At 48.9% G+C, this 18,409-nt stretch overlaps 1 protein-coding gene across 2 annotated transcripts in view; it reads left to right on the top strand.

Moving 5' to 3' along the window:
• MSS51 (MSS51 mitochondrial translational activator) overlaps nt 1-18,409 on the top strand; it is a 36,882-nt gene that overhangs the window by 7,805 nt on the left and 10,668 nt on the right. The window contains exons 1-4 of one of the 2 annotated variants that reach the window (XM_063935052.1): nt 11,819-11,916; nt 14,245-14,460; nt 14,705-14,860; nt 17,128-17,252. In XM_063935052.1, coding sequence (XP_063791122.1) covers nt 14,279-14,460; nt 14,705-14,860; nt 17,128-17,252 — 463 coding nt within the window. In that variant the 5' untranslated portion in view covers nt 11,819-11,916; nt 14,245-14,278. Of the gene's footprint in view, nt 1-11,818; nt 11,917-14,244; nt 14,461-14,704; nt 14,861-17,127; nt 17,253-18,409 lie in introns of those variants that run through there. The other variant, XM_063935051.1, reaches the window with a different exon arrangement.

Genomic DNA, 18,409 nt, shown 5'->3' with positions numbered 1-18,409 from the left:
GCGCCGCATTACAGGGAAGAAGATGCACTCAATAAACTACAGCTCCCAGCAACCCTAAGGGCTGGAATGCTTTGGAGCTAAGGGCTGCTGGGAGCTGTAGTTTATTTAGTGGGTCTATTTCCCTGTAATGCGGCGCGTTGGGACACCGGCGCTAACAATAGTGACTGGCTGGCAGAACTGACTGACTCGCTGAATCAGTGTAAAAGGTGAGAGTGCTGTGCAGTGTCAGTGACACTGCACACCCACTGCACTGCACAGCACTGTCACCTTTTACATTGATTCAGCGTCCAGACATTACCCTCCACGATATCACCCTCTCTATCCGTTGCATTAGCCATCTCAGGGCTTCCAGGCCGGCAGCCCAGGTGCTGTGTTGCAGAGTCAGGGCCTCTGGGGATCGGGGCACAGCTGTGGCGGGGAGGCACTTCTGTGACATCATGCACAGAGGAGGCTCTGGGGCTCAGAGAGTATGCGGTGCAGGGAGGGCTATGAAAGCCTTCCGCTGCGCCACTTTCATACACATCTATGCCGGTGGCCGCAGCAGCTTTTGTTCCACCTGCGCCACGGCTAGGGAGTGGGGATTGTAGATGGCGGAGGGGGCAGGCGGACTGGCAGCAGGACATAGGACGCTGCAGTAAAAGGATTTTCCCCCCGCTATCTACAGTGCAGAGACTTCCTGCAGATGCAGTGACATACCCTCCAGCTGCACCTTTTTGGCAGGTACAGCACCTATTTTTTATGGTCTGTACCGATTTTTGGCTCTCCAAGCTTCCATTGAAAGTATAGGAAAAGGGGTGTGACCACGCCACTTTACCCGTGACCACGCCCCCTTTTCAAAGTTGTAGCAAATTTTTTGTGTAAATTGTTGGAGGGTATGTTGCTGCAGACGCAGTGGGCCTATTTTGGGGTGTGGGCCTGGAGCTGCAGCTCCATCAGCCCCATTGTTAATCCTGCTCTGGGAACACACAGCAGCAAAAGGGCAGAGCCTCCCATTGGATGCAACCGGTGTGGGAGGGTGTTTCTCGCCCAATCAGCTGTGGACTGGGTGTGATAGACCTTCCACTAACCCAATGAGAGCTCGTAGCCACGTCCAGCGTTATACACACAGGCACAGAGTCACAGATCTGGGCTATTATATAGGAGATATAATACACACAGTGGTGGATCTTGCCACGGGCAAGCAGGACTTTTGCCCAGGGCGCCGCCTTCCGGAGGGCGCCGGCACCATCTGGAGGGCACCGCACCATGGCAAGATCCGCTACTGTGCCTCCCGCTGCCGCTGTGTCCCCCGCTGGTCCCCCGCTGTGAAAGGAACTAGACGCTACCCGTCTAGTTTCCCTTCGTGGAGAGGACCTTTGCTATGCGGTGCGCGATGACGCCATCGCGCACCGCACAGCATTGTGGGACTGGCATTGTGCTATGGGAGAGACGTCATGACGTCTCTCCCATAGATCAGAGGAGAGGAGCGGCGCCGGCGGAGGTCTGCAGCGGTCGGGAATTTTTTTTTCTTTCAGTGGCGCTACTCTACAGGGGGCACAAATGGGGCGTAACTGACCACGCCCCCGTAGGAAGCCACACCCCTATTGTTTGCCCGGGGCGCCGCAAGGGCTAGAACCGGCCCTGAATACACAGTTACAGGACACTGCCAGAAATTGTATTTGGACACAAATCCTCTTTATACCACATTGATGCATATAACTTGAGAGCTCATTGTTATTCAGCTACAATACCCTTTATTAAAGAACACATTTCCATATACTGCCATACCCAGGATTCAAACCCATAACTGGTAAATTCTAATCAGACACCCTACTCATTGAGCTATTTGATCCTGTATAAAAACTATGAACACTAAATGAAGCTACTGGTGCTTAGTAAAAAAAAATAATCAGCATTGTAGTTGAGCAGATCTATGTAGTGTGCAGCCACACATCCAATCCCTTGCAGCAACACACTGCATAGATCTGCTCAGCCGCAATTCAAGTTGAGTTCATGAATGTTGTATAGGTATTAGCGACAGGAGGGGTGGGGGCAGGAGACAGGGGCGGTCAGGAGATGCTGGGCTTCAAAAATGGGGGAAACTGCAAGTGAAAGTGATTAAAACAGATAACTGACAAGTGTCACCAACAGCGCCCCCTACCCTGCAGCGCTATGTGCGGTGCCCCCTCCGCACACACCTAGTTATGGCCCTGGTTACTATGGGCAACTTCTGCAGCCTCCCACTAAGACTGTGAAGCTGCATCCCTGCACTTCCTTTGGGCAAAAATATAATTTATTGCTGGACTTACTCCTGACCTAAAAATGATGTCATGACGTTACGTCCATAGCACTTCTGTGACCAGGGCCGGATCTGGGACTAAAAATAGGCCCTGGCATTTTTGAAGCACACAGGCCCACCTCTGTGACTCCTCCCCTTACTATTCCTGACTCTTCCCACTTATTAGTCTATGCTCTTACAAATATAATTAATATTCTAACAACATACAAGTGTACATCATTCTCTATTAAAATACACACAACCAGTGGTTGAAGTGGAAATTTTTAAGTGGGGGTATGGAAATGCGAAGTTTGCAATTAAGCGCGCGCAGCTCCAGAAAAGGGGGCGTGACCACTCAAAAGGGGCGTGGTCTTCAGTGTAGTTTACCACACCATACAACCCTTATACGCATTATGCACCACAATAGTAGGACCCCTTATACTATCTAGTACTGGTGCCTCTTTCACATTATACCACACAGTATGAGCCAAAATTCACATTATAGCACCCGGTATGAGCCGAAATTTACATTATAGCACACGGTATGAGACGAAATTTACATTATATGCCCCCAATAGTGCAGTGCCAGATCCACAATTGCCCCCACAGTGCCAGGTATACAAATGCCCCCACAGTGCCAGATCCACAATTGCCCCCACAGTGTCAGATCCACAATTGCCCCCACAGTGTCAGGTAATACCTGACACTGTGGGGGCAATTGTGGATCTGACACTGTGGGGGCAATTGTATACCTGACAGGTATACAAATGCCCCCACAGTGCCAGGTAAACAATTGCCCCCACAGTGCCAGGTATACAAATGCCCCCACAGTGCCAGATCCACAAATGCCCCCACAGTGCCAGATCCACAAATGCCCCCACAGTGTCAGGTAATACCGGACTGGCGGCTTCTGATTGGCTGCCGGTCTGCGAGCTCTGATTGGCTCATGAACCGGCGGCTGGTTTGAAGTCCGCTATACGCCACCGCGCCAGACACAGCCGCGCTGGCTGGCGCTCTCCTCTCCTGACAGCTGAGACACGCTGCCGCCGGACTGAGCGGCAGCGTGTATCAGTGAGCGCTGGACCGGCCCACGTGGCCATCGGCCCTTCTGGCGTTTGCCAGAAGTGCCAGATGGCCAGTCCGGCCCTGTCTGTGACACAACACCATGATGGCTCTGCGACAGAGCAATGAGCCAGGAGCTCGAACATGGGCCCTCATTCCGAGATGATAGTAGCTGTGCTAAATTTAGCACAGCTACGATCATTCTCACTGACATGCGGGGGGGGCGCCCAGCAGAGGGCTAGTCCGCCCCACATGTCAGTGCCACCCCCCCTGCAGAAGTGCAAAGGCATCGCACAACGGCGATGCCTTTGCACTTCAAGAGTAGCTCCCGACCAGCGCAGCTTTAGCGTGCTGGCCGGGAGCTACTCGTCGTTCCCCGGCCCGCATCGGCTGCGTATGATGTCACGCAGCCGCTGCGGCCCGCCCCCGCACAGTCCGGCCACGCCTGCGTTGGCCGGACCGCGCCCATGAAATGGCGGCCAAACACCGCCATTCCACCCCCTCCTGCCCAGCGACCGCCTCTGCCTGTCAATCAGGCAGAGGCGATCGCAGCCCAGCTATGACCTTCGGCCGTCTGGCATGCGCCGGCGCACTATGGTGCCGGCGTATGCGCAGTGGGTACCTGTTCGCTCAGCTGCGATAAAAAGTAGCTAGCGAACGAGTCAGAATGACCCCCATATAAAGCAAAGCTGGGGATATTTGCCGCCTTCCCCCTTAGCCAGTGTCAGGGGCTGCCACGGCCCCCAAGAAGTTAAAATATGAGGGTAGCTGAGCCGGGCAGTGCCCCATCCCTCTGCTCCACCATAGGTCCCCATGACAAATGCCATCCTGCCCAACTCATCATTACCGCCCTGCGTACCACTGCAAAGTACATTACAGAATATTAATGTAGACGTTCGGGGCACAAATATGCGTCACATTTCTAAATCAGACCCAAGTTGTATCTGTTATGTTTACATCAAATACTAATCTGCATATTATTTTAAAATAGAACCCATGGGTGGTTAACGATTATTTTACATGAAAATAAAAAGGGAGGAAATGTAAGTAAAAGTGAATAAGGATTAGGGGAAAGAGGGTGAATTCAGGGGAATGGAATAGCTGCAAACAAGTATATAACTTCATTCCCTTTTGACTATAATATTGTACAATGGAAAAGCTTATACAGGTTTACATTGAACATATCTCACTATAAAATGCAGGTGCAATCAAATAATTGAATAATTATAATAGAGATATACCCAATGATATCTTAGAATGATACACGGCAACTCCTAATGAGTACCTCTGAAATACTCTATAAAATCACATATCAATAAATAGTAATACACTCTGTGGAATATGGTAATTAAAATACATATACCAATACCATAAACAGATTAAGGGGGAGGCACAGGGGATGCTGTACGCCAGGACCCCCGGCCAGAACACACTGATATCACTAGCTCTCCCTCTTGGGCAGCAGCAGAATCAGGCAGCCAGAATGCGAGCAGGCCAGTATGCAGTGCAGGCAGAGACACAGGAGTATCAGGTTTCAGAGACACACACACACACACACACACACACACACACACACACACACACACACACACACACACACAAACACACACACACACACACACACACACACACACGCAGATCCCTCCTGAGTCCTATCCCAGTGTGTAAGTAGTACAGAGGATGCTGATATTCTTGCAAGATAATTTATAGACTTTATTTTTCTATGTGTATGTGTAAGGTTATCTAAATTGGCTTTGTCCCACTGTAAGAAAACTTTACAAAATAATTGTCTCTCAATTAGGTGGAGCTATAAACAGTACCCAGGCATTCAACTATTAGATTACATCTATTATATACAATCCATACCTCCCAACTTAACCCATTCCAAGAGGCACAACATGCTCTGCTCCTGGACTTCCCTCTTAGTGGACGGGATGTACTAATGTACATCGCCGCCCATTGCCACGATGCTGATCGCATATGTACTAACATATGCGATCAGCATTGCGGAGGACAGCTCTTCCGATAAGAGCTGTCCTCCGCGATGCACAGCGGCAGCCTGACTTCCGGGATTCAGCCCCAAAAGTCAGTCTGCGTATGCACGGGGTGACGGGGGCGGCCGCAGGGCATGCTGGGAGGGATCCGATCGGATCCCTCACACAGCGCCGCGGAGAGAAGCCCATAGGCTTCTATGGACTATCGCCAGCTAAAGCTGGCGAACCCCGCCGTGGCGCTGACCTGGCGGCCGGGGGATAGTACATCAGGAAAATGCGGTAAACAGGGGGTTTACCGCATTTTCCGCTTAGTACATCCCGCCCAGTGTATAATTGGTGTCACCTGTGTTGAACACCTTTCTTATCCATTAAATAGTTCAACACAGGTGACGCTAATCCTATATTAAGAAGGAAGTCCAACAGCAGAGCATTTTATCCTTCCTGGAATGGGTCATGTTTGGCAGGTATGCATAATCTAATATACACACTGACAACCCCTTCCCCTGGGACCCCCTGTCTTAAGTGCCAAAGTTCATCCAGAGTAGCCACAGACTCCGTGATATTAGCTAGCCAATAGAGTTTTGCCTTAGTAGCCAATAGCAGTAAGTTAACTCAAATCTGATGCAATTGCTACAAGTCAGATGTATTCCTGCATACATCCTGTAGCCAGCATTTGTAGTAAGGTGGTCCAAATTTGTTGGGGGAGAAAGGAGTAAAATCACAGTCTTTTGAGCTCCCACCACCACTAAGTTCCAGCACAGGGAAAAGCTGTGGAATAGTTGATATGGTAACCACCAGAATAAGGAAGGTACTCTCTCAGACCTCGTCCTCTTACCAACTCTGACCCCCAAACCAAGCTGATCAGATGATGCTGGAGAGGTGGGGGAAGGTGTGTACTGATTGTACATATCTATATTATCTCCTATTGCAATACTACTTATGTACAGTAGAGCCATGTTTCCCTGAGCCAGTCAGATCATGGGATATAGGGCCTAATTCAGAGCCGTTTGCTGCAACGGCAGCGATCGCACCCTGAAGCGCTATGTGGTGTGCGCACACGCAGCGGACGCACTGCGCATGTGCAGAGGCGGTCGTTGGGCGGGAGGGGGCGTGTCAGTGGTGTTTGAATGCCATTGGGGGGGAGCAGTCCAGACAATGCACTGCAGGCGTGTCTGGACCGTTGCTGGGGCAGGCTGCAGCAGCTGCATGACATCACACGCAGCCGCTGTGACCCAAAACATGGTGGGTAGCTGCCTGCGCAGAGTCAGGGAGCTACTGGCCTGGTACGAAAGCATAGCCGCCTTGCGATGCTTTTGCACCTCTGCGTGGGGGGGCTTTAGGGCTTGGCATGTGGGGCGGACTAGCCCTGTGCTGGGTAACTGACAATCACTTGTGCAGTTCCAGCCTAACTTTGGGTTTCAAATACTAAAATATATTTAGCTCACATTAAATGTAATAGAGATGTCATAAAGCCCTGAAGCCCAGCTCAGCTGCAGCGTGAAACTCAATCAGAGAGAGGAGCCCGGTCTGGTCAGACCGTGTTGCTGTCGTAGCGGTTACTCCTCCGGCTCAGACAGGCTTTATGTCCATGTTTGTATGGATTACCAAACCACTCTCAGCGATTAAATGCTTTTCTAGTTTAGCATTGGATTTCTTTTACACGATGATGTGACATAGGCTGTTCTGCTTCTCAGGCAGATGGAGTGGAGTTTATTGCAGCAGGCAGAGCACTTTGAGGCAGAATGTGGTTGTCTTTTTTTTTGGCATGTGTTTGTATTAGAGATGTGTGATTCCATTCTTTGGAAATCTAATCTCACCCGAATATTGCGGATCCAAACCAAACTGAGTCCCAAATGAGTCCCGGTTCAAATCTTCCCGCAATTCGGAAATATGCCTCAGCGCCATGGCAATGGGAAGAGTTACAAGTACTCCTAATGCCTCACCATCCAGTACATGTCCCATTTGCACCTGCATTACCCGTCATTGTTGGGTCACATATGCGTATTGCGCTTGAAGTACGGACTTAGGTTACCAGTATAGAAATGTCAATTCTAAAAATAAAAAAATATATATACTGTATTAAAAAATATAATATAATTAGCAGAGGAAAAAATGCTTTAATTCAGGGTTTCCCAAAGTCCACCATTACCGTATACGTTTTAAAAGAAAACTTTCATAAAGGAGCGCAATTGTAAGTCAACAATAATATGCAATTTAATTAGTCAATCAAGACATGTCAAACATCCAATATATAAGAGCATATATAATCTGGAAAAGAGCTAAAGAGTTAAATAAAAAACTGTAGATGTCAAATAGTAAAAACTCACGATTCATTCTCAGATAAAAGTTTTACTAGTTCTTCCAATATTAATAATGGACTCCAGAATATAACTCAAAATCAGACCGCTATGTGGAGGTAATTCAGACCTGATCGCTAGGCTGCGTTTTCGCACAGCGGGCGACCAGGTCTAAACTGCACATGCGTATGCACCACAATGCACAGGGACGTCGTACGGGTACAAAGCGGATCGCCGCTCAGTGATGAGTGTGTGCGAAGGATTCATTCGCACGGGCGATCGCAAAGAGATTGACAGGAAGAAGGCGTTTGTGGGTGGCAACTGACCGATTTCAGGGAGTGTCTGGAAAAACGCAGGCGTGTCCAAGCGTTTGCAGGGAGGGTTCCTGACGTCAGTTCCGGTCCCGGACAGGCTGAAGTGATCGCAGCGGCTGAGTAAGTCCTGGGCTGCGCAGAGACTGCACGAGATCAGTTTGCACAGCTCTGCTACACAAGCGATCGCACAATTGCAAAGCGAAAATACACTCCCCCTGTATGCGGCGACTATCTGATCGCAGCGCTGCAAAAATCGCCTGCTAGCGATCAGGTCTGAATTAGGCCCTGTGTACACTGAATAGTCTTTGGGGCAGATGTATTAACCTGGAGAAGGCATAAGGAAGTGATAAACCAGTGATATGTGCAAGGTGATAACGGCACCAGCCAATCAGATCCTAACTGTTAATTTACATATTGGAGCTGATTGGCTGTTGCCTTTATCACCTTGCACATATCACTGGTTTATCACTTCCTTATGCCTTCTCCAGGTTAATACATCTGCCCCAATGATTGTTCCTTAGTGCCAATATAGAGCCATTCCACTTGTAATTAATTAGAAGTTGGTAAATTCATATATTCACTTGGTTTAATTCAAACAAGTGGTGCAGTATATCCAGTAGTGGATCTTGCTATGGGCACGCAGGATTTTTGCCCGGGGTGCCGCCTACCGGAGGGCACAGACTTCCGGAGGGCACGACCACCGTCTGGAGGGCGCCGCTGCCGTGTCAAGATCCTCTACTGGTGCCCCCCAGTGCTCAGTAGATGCGGTGCAGTGTGGTGCGCGATGAAGCACCGCACTGCATTGTGGGAGTGGCACATAGACACTAGGGGTCATAATTGACCTCTAGTGTCTATGCGGTGCTATGGGAGAGACGTCATGACGTCTCTCCCATATTTCAAAGGAGCGGCGCCGGCGGCCGGAGACAGAGGGTAGCAGCGGTCGGGAAGCAGGAGCGGGGATTGTAAGTATTATATTATTTTTTTTTAAGTGGCACAATTAGGGGGAACAACTCTACAGGGGGCACAGTACTGTGGGCACGGCGCAACTAGGGGGCACAACTCTACTGGGGGCATAGTAATGGGGGCACGGCGCAACCAGGGGGCACAACTCTACTGGGGGCACAACTCTACAGGGAGCATAACTGACCACGCCCCTTCTCCGTGAAGCCACACCCCTATTTTTTTCACTCGGGGCGCCACAAAGTCTAGATCCAGCCCTGAGTATATCATCCTTTATATAAAGTGTCTTATATTGTGGCCAAAGTAGCCAGTATGGCAGCGCTTAGCTCAACGCCCCCCGTGATGAATGAAGAGTGGCTGTCCCTTTAATGCGATCTAGACACAGCCTACTGCGGCAGAAGCAGCACAGCCGTTCTCACAGGCTTTGGGGGGGGGGGAGGGGGAGAAGCAGCTGTCTCCCTATGTTCTTAAGGTGGGTACACACTAGGCGATGTGCTCTATGAGCAACGTCACCTAGTGTTTCCCCCTCCTGGGCCGGGCGGTCGGCGGCAGGGCGTATGCACTGAGCGATATGACGACCATATCGCTCAGTGACATCATGCCGCGGCCTGGCCGTGCAGGTAGCTCTAGGATGACAGTCTAAACTGAGCTGCCTGCATGGCCAACAGCGAGGGTCGTTAATGACCCGCAGGGCCGCGCATCCCTCGTCATCGTCATACACACTTGCCGAGAAAGTAAACAATGTCGCTCAGGAAGGGTGAATAAGAGCAACGTTGTTTACTTTCTCGGCAAGTGTGTATGCACCTTTACTGGTGCTGAAACTATTCAACAAAATTCATAATAGTTAGTTCCAAAAAGCCAACATTTTGCCATGTTAAGCTTATATTTCTTCAGTTTAGTCTTTTTATTAAAATTAAATTCTTCCAATGGAGCTCTGCATCGCACCCGCTGCTGCTGCAGAGTCACTTGGCTCTGTCCCAGGAGCCATGCTGACACCTGCAATAGGGGACAGTACAGCTCCTGCCCGGTGCACCTGCCACTACTGCAGAGTTACTCGGCTCTGTCCCTGGAGCCATGCTAACACCTGCAATAGGGGACAGGACAGCTCCTGCCCGGTGCACCTGCCGCTGCTGCAGAGTTACTCGACTCTGTCCCAGGAGCCATGCTAACACCTGCAATAGGGGACAGGACAGCTCCTGCCCGGTGCACCTGCCACTGCTGCAGAGTTACTGGGCTCTGTCCCAGGAGCCATGCTAACACCTGCAATAGGGGACAGGACAGCTCCTGCCCGGTGCACCTGCCGCTGCTGCAGAGTTACTGGGCTCTGTCCCAGGAGCCATGCTGACACCTGCAATAGGGGACAGGACAGCTCCTGCCCGGTGCACCTGTCGCTGCTGCAGAGTTACTGGGCTCTGTCCCAGGAGCCATGCTGACACCTGCAATAGGGGACAGGACAGCTCCTGCCCGGTGCACCTGTCACTGCTGCAGAGTTACTGGGCTCTGTCCCAGTAGCCATGCTGACACCTGCAATAGGGGACAGGACAGCTCCTGCCCGGTGCACCTGCCGCTGCTGCAGAGTTACTGGGCTCTTTCCCAGGAGCCATGCTAACACCTGCAATAGGGGACAGGACAGCTCCTGCCCGATGCACCTGCCGCTGCTGCAGAGTTACTCGACTCTGTCCCAGGAGCCATGCTAACACCTGCAATAGGGGACAGGACAGCTCCTGCCTGGTATCGTTCAGCCTGTGCTGTAGCAAGCAGCTTTGCAATGGCAATCCTTACTGAATTAGGCATTATGAGATGAATGTACCATGCTTGTGTTAGGAGGTTAGGTACAGTAAGTGTCCTAATAGCTGTGTATTCATAGGGGGGTACGAGGACAGTGTCCCACCCTGGCTATATGTAGGTGTCTCTCACTCTCTGTTTGTATGTTTCCTTATGTCTATCCCATGCATGTTTAAATTGCTCTATTGTCTTAGCGTCTACTTGTCCACTACCCTTTCTGTGAAGTAATTTTTCCTCATATTTCTCCTGAACCTCCCCCCCTCCAGTCTCAGTGCATGTCCTCGTGTCCTATTGCTTCTCTTCATTTGGAGAATGTTTCCCTCCTGGACTTTGTTAAAACCCTTGATATATGTGAAAGTTTCTATCATGTCCCCCCTTTCCCTTCTCTGCTCCAAACTATACATACTGAGATTTCTTAGTCTTTCTGGGTATGTTTTGTGATGTAGGCCATGCAACATTTTAGTTGCCCTTCCTTGTACAGTCTCTAATGTATTAATATCCTTTTGAAGATATGGCCTCCAGAATTGAACACCGTATTCTAGATGAGGCCGTACCAATGACCTATACAGTGGCATTATTACTTCTTTCTTTCTGCTGCTGATTCCTCTCCCAATGCAGCCAAGCATCTGACTAGTCTTTCTCATTGCTTTGTTACATTGCTTACCTGCCTTTAAGTCATCTGAAATAGTGACTCCTAGATCCCTTTCCTCCTCAGTAGTTCCCAGTATAGTGCCATTAATACTATATTTAGCCTTTGGATTTTTGAGACCCAAGTGCATGATTTTGCATTTTTGGGCATTAGCTTAGCCAATGTGCTACAAATGACTGTGTATTAGGAGTTGGCATGTCCTCTGCGTGTGGTAAGATTCGTGTGAAGTGACAAAGAGACAAATGCATGAAAGGTCACACTTTGGATAACCCCCATTTGCAGCCTCCTGGTATCAGTCAGTGGTCAGTGTGCTGAGGACAGAGTTATGCCTGTCACACATCATTAGTCCTGTGAGATTCCTGGCCACTGCAGGAAGTCACTAATTATAGGACCTCATGTGGCTGAGTGACTGGTGATGAGCGCAGAGTGATAAGTGTGTTTTGTCTGTCTGTGTTTGGGGTGCGGACAAACCAATCAAGTGTCACGTTCATAATAATTAATGGGGTGGATTAAAAGGTTATTAAAAATAGATTGAGGTATAAATCAGTGATATCAGTGCACAGTGCAAGCATTGTCTCTGTTCTATTACAAACAAGAGGTAGGTGTTCCTTTTATCTCTGTATTATGAGACCAGGTAGGTGTTCTTATTGTTCTCTGTACGGTAAGAATAGGTGGGTGTTCCTGATATCCCTGTACTGTAAGAATAGGTCAGTTTTCTTATTGTCTCTGTAGTGTAAGTAGAGGTAGGTTTTCCTGTGTCTCTGTACTGTGAGACCAAGTAGGTTTTCTTATTGTCTCTGTACTGTAAGAATAGGTAGGTGTTCTTGTTATCTCTGCACTGTAAGGCCAGGTAGGTGTTCTTGTTATCTCTGCACTGTAAGAATAGGTAGGTGTTCTAATTGTCTGTATACTGTGAGACCAGGAATGGTGTTCCTGATATCTCTGTACTGTGAGGCCAGGTAGGTGTTCTTATTGTGTCTGTACTGTAAAAGAGGTAGGTTTTCTTATTGTCTCTGTACTGTAAGAATAGGTAGGTGTTCTTATTGTCTCTGTACTGTAAGGCCAGGTAGGTGTTCTTATTGTCTCTGTACTGTAAGAATAGGTAGGTGTTCTAATTGTCTGTATACTGTGAGACCAGGAATAGTGTTCCTGATATCTCTGTACTGTGAGGCCAGGTAGGTGTTCTTATTGTGTCTGTACTGTAAAAGAGGTAGGTTTTCTTATTGTCTCTGTACTGTGAGACCAGGTAGGTGTTCCTGTTATCTCTGTACTGTGAGACCAGGTAGGTGTTCCTGTTAACTATGTACTGTGAGGCCAGGTAGGTGTTTTTATTGTCTCTGTACTATAAAAAAGAGGTAGGTGTTCTTATTGTCTTTGTACTGTGAAACATAGTAGGTGGTATTATTGTCTCTTTACTGTACGTAGAGGTGCTCCTGCTATCTCTACTGTGAGACCAGGTAGGTGCTCTTATTGGCTCCATACTGTAAGAATAGGTAGGTGTTCTCTTTCTCTCTGTACTGTGAAATAAGGTAGGTATTCTTATTGTCATTGTGGGAAGAAGTGTATGTTCTCATTGTCTCTTGTGTTGTTGGAGGAGGTTGGTTTTCTTATTTTCTCTGTACTGTTAGAAGAAGTAGGTGTTCTCATTGTCTGTGTATTGGGGAAAGAGGTTTGTGTTCTCATTGTCTGTGTATTGGGGAAAGAGGTTGGTGTTTTCTCATTGTCTGTGTATTGGGGAAAGAGGTTGGTGTTCTTATTGACTGTGTATTGGGGAAAGAGGTTGGTGTTTTCTTATTGTCTGTGTATTGGAGAAAGAGGTTGGTGTTCTCATTGTCTGTGTATTGGGGAAAGAGGTTGGTGTTTTCTTATTGTCTGTGTATTGGGGAAAGAGGTTGGTGTTCTTATTGACTGTGTATTGGGGAAAGAGGTTGGTGTTCTCATTGTCTGTGTATTGGGGAAAGAGGTTGGTGTTCTCATTGTCTGTGTATTGGGGAAAGAGGTTGGTGTTCTCATTGACTGTGTATTGGGGAAAGAGGTTGGTGTTCTCATTGTCTGTGTATTGGGGAAAGAGGTTGGTGTTCTCATTGTCTGTGTATTGGGGAAAGAGGTTGGTGTTCTCATTGTCTGTGTATAGGGAAAAGAGGTTGGTGTTCTCATTGACTGTATTGGCAAAATAGGTTGGTGTTCTCATTGTCTGTGTATTGGGGAAAGAGGTTTGTGTTCTCATTGTCTGTGTATTGTGGAAAGAGGTTGGTGTTCTCATTGTCTGTGTATTGGGGAAAGAGGTTGGTGTTCTCATTGTCTGTGTATTGGGGAAAGAGATAGGTGTTCTCATTGTGTATTGGGGAAAGAGGTTGGTGTTCTCATTGACTGTGTATTGGGGAAAGAAGTTGGTGTTCTCATTGTCTGTGTATTGGAGAAAGAGGTTGGTGTTCTCATTGTCTGTGTATTGGGGAAAGAGATAGGTGTTGTCATTGTTTGTGTATTGGGGAAAGAGGTTGGTGTTCTCATTATCTGTGTATTGGGGAAAGAGGTTGGTGTTCTCGTTGTGTGTGCATTGGGGGAAAGAGGCTGGGGTTCTCTAGTAGTCTGTGTATCATGAGTAGAGGTTGGTGCTTCATTGTCTCTATATTATGGGCAGAGCTAGGTGCCTCATTGTCTCTGTATATTGGGTAGAGGTTGGTGCTCACATAGGTTCTGTATCATGGTTAGAGGTACAGTAGGTGCTCTAGTAGTTTGTGTATCATGGGTAGAGGTAGGTGCTCTAGTAGTCTTTGTACCATAAGTAGAGGTAGGTGCCCCATTGTCTCTGTATCATGGGTATAGGTAGGTGTTCTCATAGTCTGTGTAATGGGTAAAGGTAGGTGTTCTCACAGTCTTTGTACCACAGGTAGATGTAAAGTAGTCTTCTCTCATTCTCATGTAGTCTGCTCCTATCCAGCCATAAACACGGTGTCATCATGTCCCAGAAGAAAGTGTCCTCTAAGAACGCACCATATAAGAAGAAGTCTATGAAGCCGCAGGCTGCAGCCAGCAGCTATTACACCGACTCTCTGGGGTTCATGGCCATGGACTGCAATGTGCCTGGCCTGTCCAGCGTGATCCTTCAGAAGCTGAACATGAAGAGCTACGAGGAGTACAGGTGCCCGTTGTCTTCTTACTGACTCCTCACTTGTGTCTCATCAACTAATCCTTCCTCATTAGTTTATAAATATATCTCTTGCACATCTGACCTGGTTTCTCTTTCTCCCTGTACTTCACTTTTATTCTCTATGGTTATGTTGTACGTGATACATATTGCTTCTCACCTCAGCCAACTTTTTTAAGTAGTTTTGTCTTGTTTCCTTTGCCCTTAATGTCTCCTTATCTCTCCCCGATCCCCCCAGGTCTGCTCTTGGTGGTAACAATCTTGCCTCTAATTTTGGTATCCGGACATATTCTGAGATGTTTCAGAGGATGGAAGACACCTATAAATTCTGTGCTCAGTGCCAGAAGCTACCATCCGGCCTTGCAGACCCCCGCAGCATGAGGCGCTGTAAGAGGTAGGTATGGCCATAATTGTGGCAACACAGATACAGCATTAGGGATAATAAGTTCTAGTGTGTGATCTGTTTATTAGAATCGATAAAGTAGAAATTGCTCCTTTATTGTCCTCCTAGACCTCTCATGATATAATAGATCTCATAATATAATAGATACTTTTCAAACTCCTCAGAGGGGACATGTAGGTGGCTAGTACAGAGAAAGTCTCATTGGGGGTAATTCAGACATGATCGCTTGCTACCGTTTTTTTGCAGCGTTGTGATCAGGTCAGAACTCCGCATGCATTTGCACCACAATGCGCAGGTACGTCGCACGGGAACAAAGCTGATTGCCGCTCAGCGATGGGTTTGTGCGAAGAATCCATTCGCACGGCCGTTTGCAAATGCGATTGACAGGAAGAAGGCGTTTGTGGGTGGTAACTGACCGTTTTCAGGGAGTGGTTGGAAAAACGCAGGCGTTCCCAAGCGTTTGCAGGGAGGGTTCCTGACGTTAGTTCCGGCCCCGAACAGGCTGATGTGATCGCAGCAGATGAGTAAGTCCTGGGCTGCGCAGAGACTGCACAAGATCTGTTTGTACCGCTCGGCTGCACATGCGTTCGTACACTTGCAAAGCAAAAATACACTCCCCTATGAGCGGTGACTATCTGTTCGAAACAGTGCAAAAATTCCCTAGCGAGCGATCAGGTCTGAATTACCTTCATTGTGCAGCAAGGACTGAGGTCACAATGATGCGATTCATCACAAATTGCATCATCAAGCTTCCCCATTGAAGTGGGCAGAACCTGGGACTCTGGTCCACCCCCCGAGAGCTCCCTGAAAATGGGCAGCCCGAGGGCTTGATGATGCAGTTTGCTGGTTGATGATGCAGGTACAGTAGGGCTTGGGGGCTGGCACCAAGGGCAGTCGATATATGTGACTTAATTGGGGTGAAGGAAGGCGTTATATGACTATTATAAAGCACCATGTGGTATACCGAGTACTGGTATACGTGTAACACCCCAGAAGTATCACGCTGCTCAATAATTATGAGTGGGTTGGGGCTGAAGTGCTGGTGGTCGGGATGCCGGTGGTCAGAATACCGACGCTGCATCCCGATGGTTAGTATCCAGACAGGGGTCTGGCAAGTATGCTAACCCACCCCTCCTAACCCTCTAACCCTCCCCAACCTCAGCCTAAACCTAACCCTACCTGCCCTCACGTCCTAACCCTCCCCGGTGGTGTCTAAACCTAACACCCCCCCTTCCCGCAGCCTAAACCTAAAACTCCCCCCCCCCCAGCCTAACCCTATCTCTCCCTCGTGGGTACCTAGACCTAACCTCCCCTCCCCTCAGCCTAAACCTAGCCCCTCCTTCCCGCAGCCTACTCCTCCCCCTGCAGCTTAAAAGTAACCTCCCCCCACCCCAGCGGCTTACCTCACCATTCAGGATCCCCGCTGCCGGGATGCCGGCGCCGGCATTCCAAGCAGTGTTGGGATTCCGGAGTTAGTATTTCGACTGCTGGGATCCTGACCGGATCCCTTGTAAGGAACTAGTATTTTGGACTCACGGGGCTGCTAGCTGTTGTGTGGACCCCCTTACCTTTCACCCCATTTTTCCATTATCCCCCCTTCCCATCCTCCCACCCCCATTGGGGGGTGAAGCTGCTGGTAATTGCAGGGCTCATCATATCCCAGACGTGACCCATCTGTGGCTTCCTCGTCTGGCTCCAGTCTATGTTGCCACACACCAGGTTTCCTTCTCCGTGGACTGTGTGTAGCGACTGGCCGGTTGGGATGCCCATCGATCATTTGCCAACAATGGTCAATGGATTTGAGCAGAAGCAATGGTTCTCCACCATTGATGGCCCAGCGTTTTTTTTTAATCCCCAACGAGGGCCACAATGCCCCATCTCCTACCTGATTGGCCCGCTACGTTCCACCTCCAGCCAGTGCACTGATGGCCATCAATGGTGTCTTGACATCCATGTACTCTACCGTTGGAACCATCAATGTTAGACCCGTCTATGGTCATCCCTGCTGGCAGTTGCAAGGAGCTTTTTGCCTTTAGCTTCCACCACCAGGAACCCTCCATGTGTATGGTGTCCAGGTCACCTGCGTTAAATGGACCCCATACACAATTCCGAGTATATAAAAGATATCACGACTCATTGTTGATATAGCTATTACCTGTTGACGTCACTTGTGTATTAGGTTTACATGTTCTGCACCCTATTTGGCCTCCTTTGTGCTGTTTGTACTCGTCCCACCACCTGTGCTCGCCCCCTTCCAGGTGCCAGAATGTGTATTACTGCAGCTCGGAGTGTCACAGAGAGAACTGGCCATTACACAAGAAGTTCTGCAGGAAACTGAAGCTCGCGGCCATAGACCGACTGCTGGAGTGGCTGATATTTACAGGTAGTGATTACATGGAATGTTCCACACATAAAAACTAATTATTAGGAGGGGGCCTGTCATACACCTCTCTGTCATAAACCCCGTATGCAGTGCGGCAATAAAAAGGGGAGGGGTCCATGCAGCTGCTACAGGGCCCAGCCGTGAGGGAGGCCAGAGTAGCCCAACCTGGCACCCTTCACTAAAACAACTTACCCGGCCAGCTTGTAGGATTGCGGGTGTCAAACAGGAGCCGGTAGCTCCTTGTTCCCACAGCCCACTTTCGTTTCATTAGTTTCCCAAGTGATAGGGCAGGTGCCCAAACACTGAGGTAGAAGAGATAAAATGTAGTATCCTTCTTTGCTATGGTCCTGATTCGGAGGTGCCCATAGATATGAAGGATTTGCCTCTACCCTCCCATTCACAGGAATAAATAATAAAAAAACACATAACATACCCCTCCTGCAGTCCCATTCCGTTTCTCCACGTTTCCATACAGTGAATGGCTGTCAGCACTCTGATTGGTCCATAGCTCTACCTATCCACCAATCAGCATGCTGACAGCCAGTCACTGTCTGGTTGCAGGCTGGGTGGCAGGTAGAGAATGCTACACTCTGATTGGTCCATAGCTCCAGCCATCGCCCATCAGCATGCTGACAGTCATGCACTGTCTGGCTGCAGGCTGGGAGGCAGGTAGAGAATGCTACACTCTGATTGGTCCATAACTCCAGCCATCCACCAATCAGCATGCTGACAGCCATTCTCTATCTGGCTGCAGGGATCACAGCTGCGATTTCATTAGCATCCATAACTGAATCAGGCCCAGTATTAGAAAAAATGTCCTGGAAACGTGCTGGTCGATGACTGGGAGGTGGTTATTCAGATGCACGGAGATGGCCCGTGTTATGAGTGTGATATGTGAGTGTCACTGGTGTGTTATCTGAGTCCCACGGACGGGGCTGCTGAAATGTTTGCCTATACCGGCACTCCATCGTTCACATTGGAGGCCATACTCAGACTGAGAATCTGCCCCTGCAAGAGGGCTGGTGTCAAGCTGGATACATCAGAACGAATACCTGTCAGCCCCGATTGCCTGTACACACTGGAACGATATTAATGCGACGGAACGATCACTGTTCCGTCCTTCTTTAGCATACTGCAGGACGCTTGCGATATCGTCA

The sequence above is a fragment of the Pseudophryne corroboree genome, chromosome 7 (assembly GCF_028390025.1).
Source record: "Pseudophryne corroboree isolate aPseCor3 chromosome 7, aPseCor3.hap2, whole genome shotgun sequence".
Lineage (NCBI taxonomy): Eukaryota > Metazoa > Chordata > Amphibia > Anura > Myobatrachidae > Pseudophryne > Pseudophryne corroboree.
Note: the sequence above shows the minus strand (reverse complement) of the source record. Positions and strands in the feature narration are given on the sequence as shown.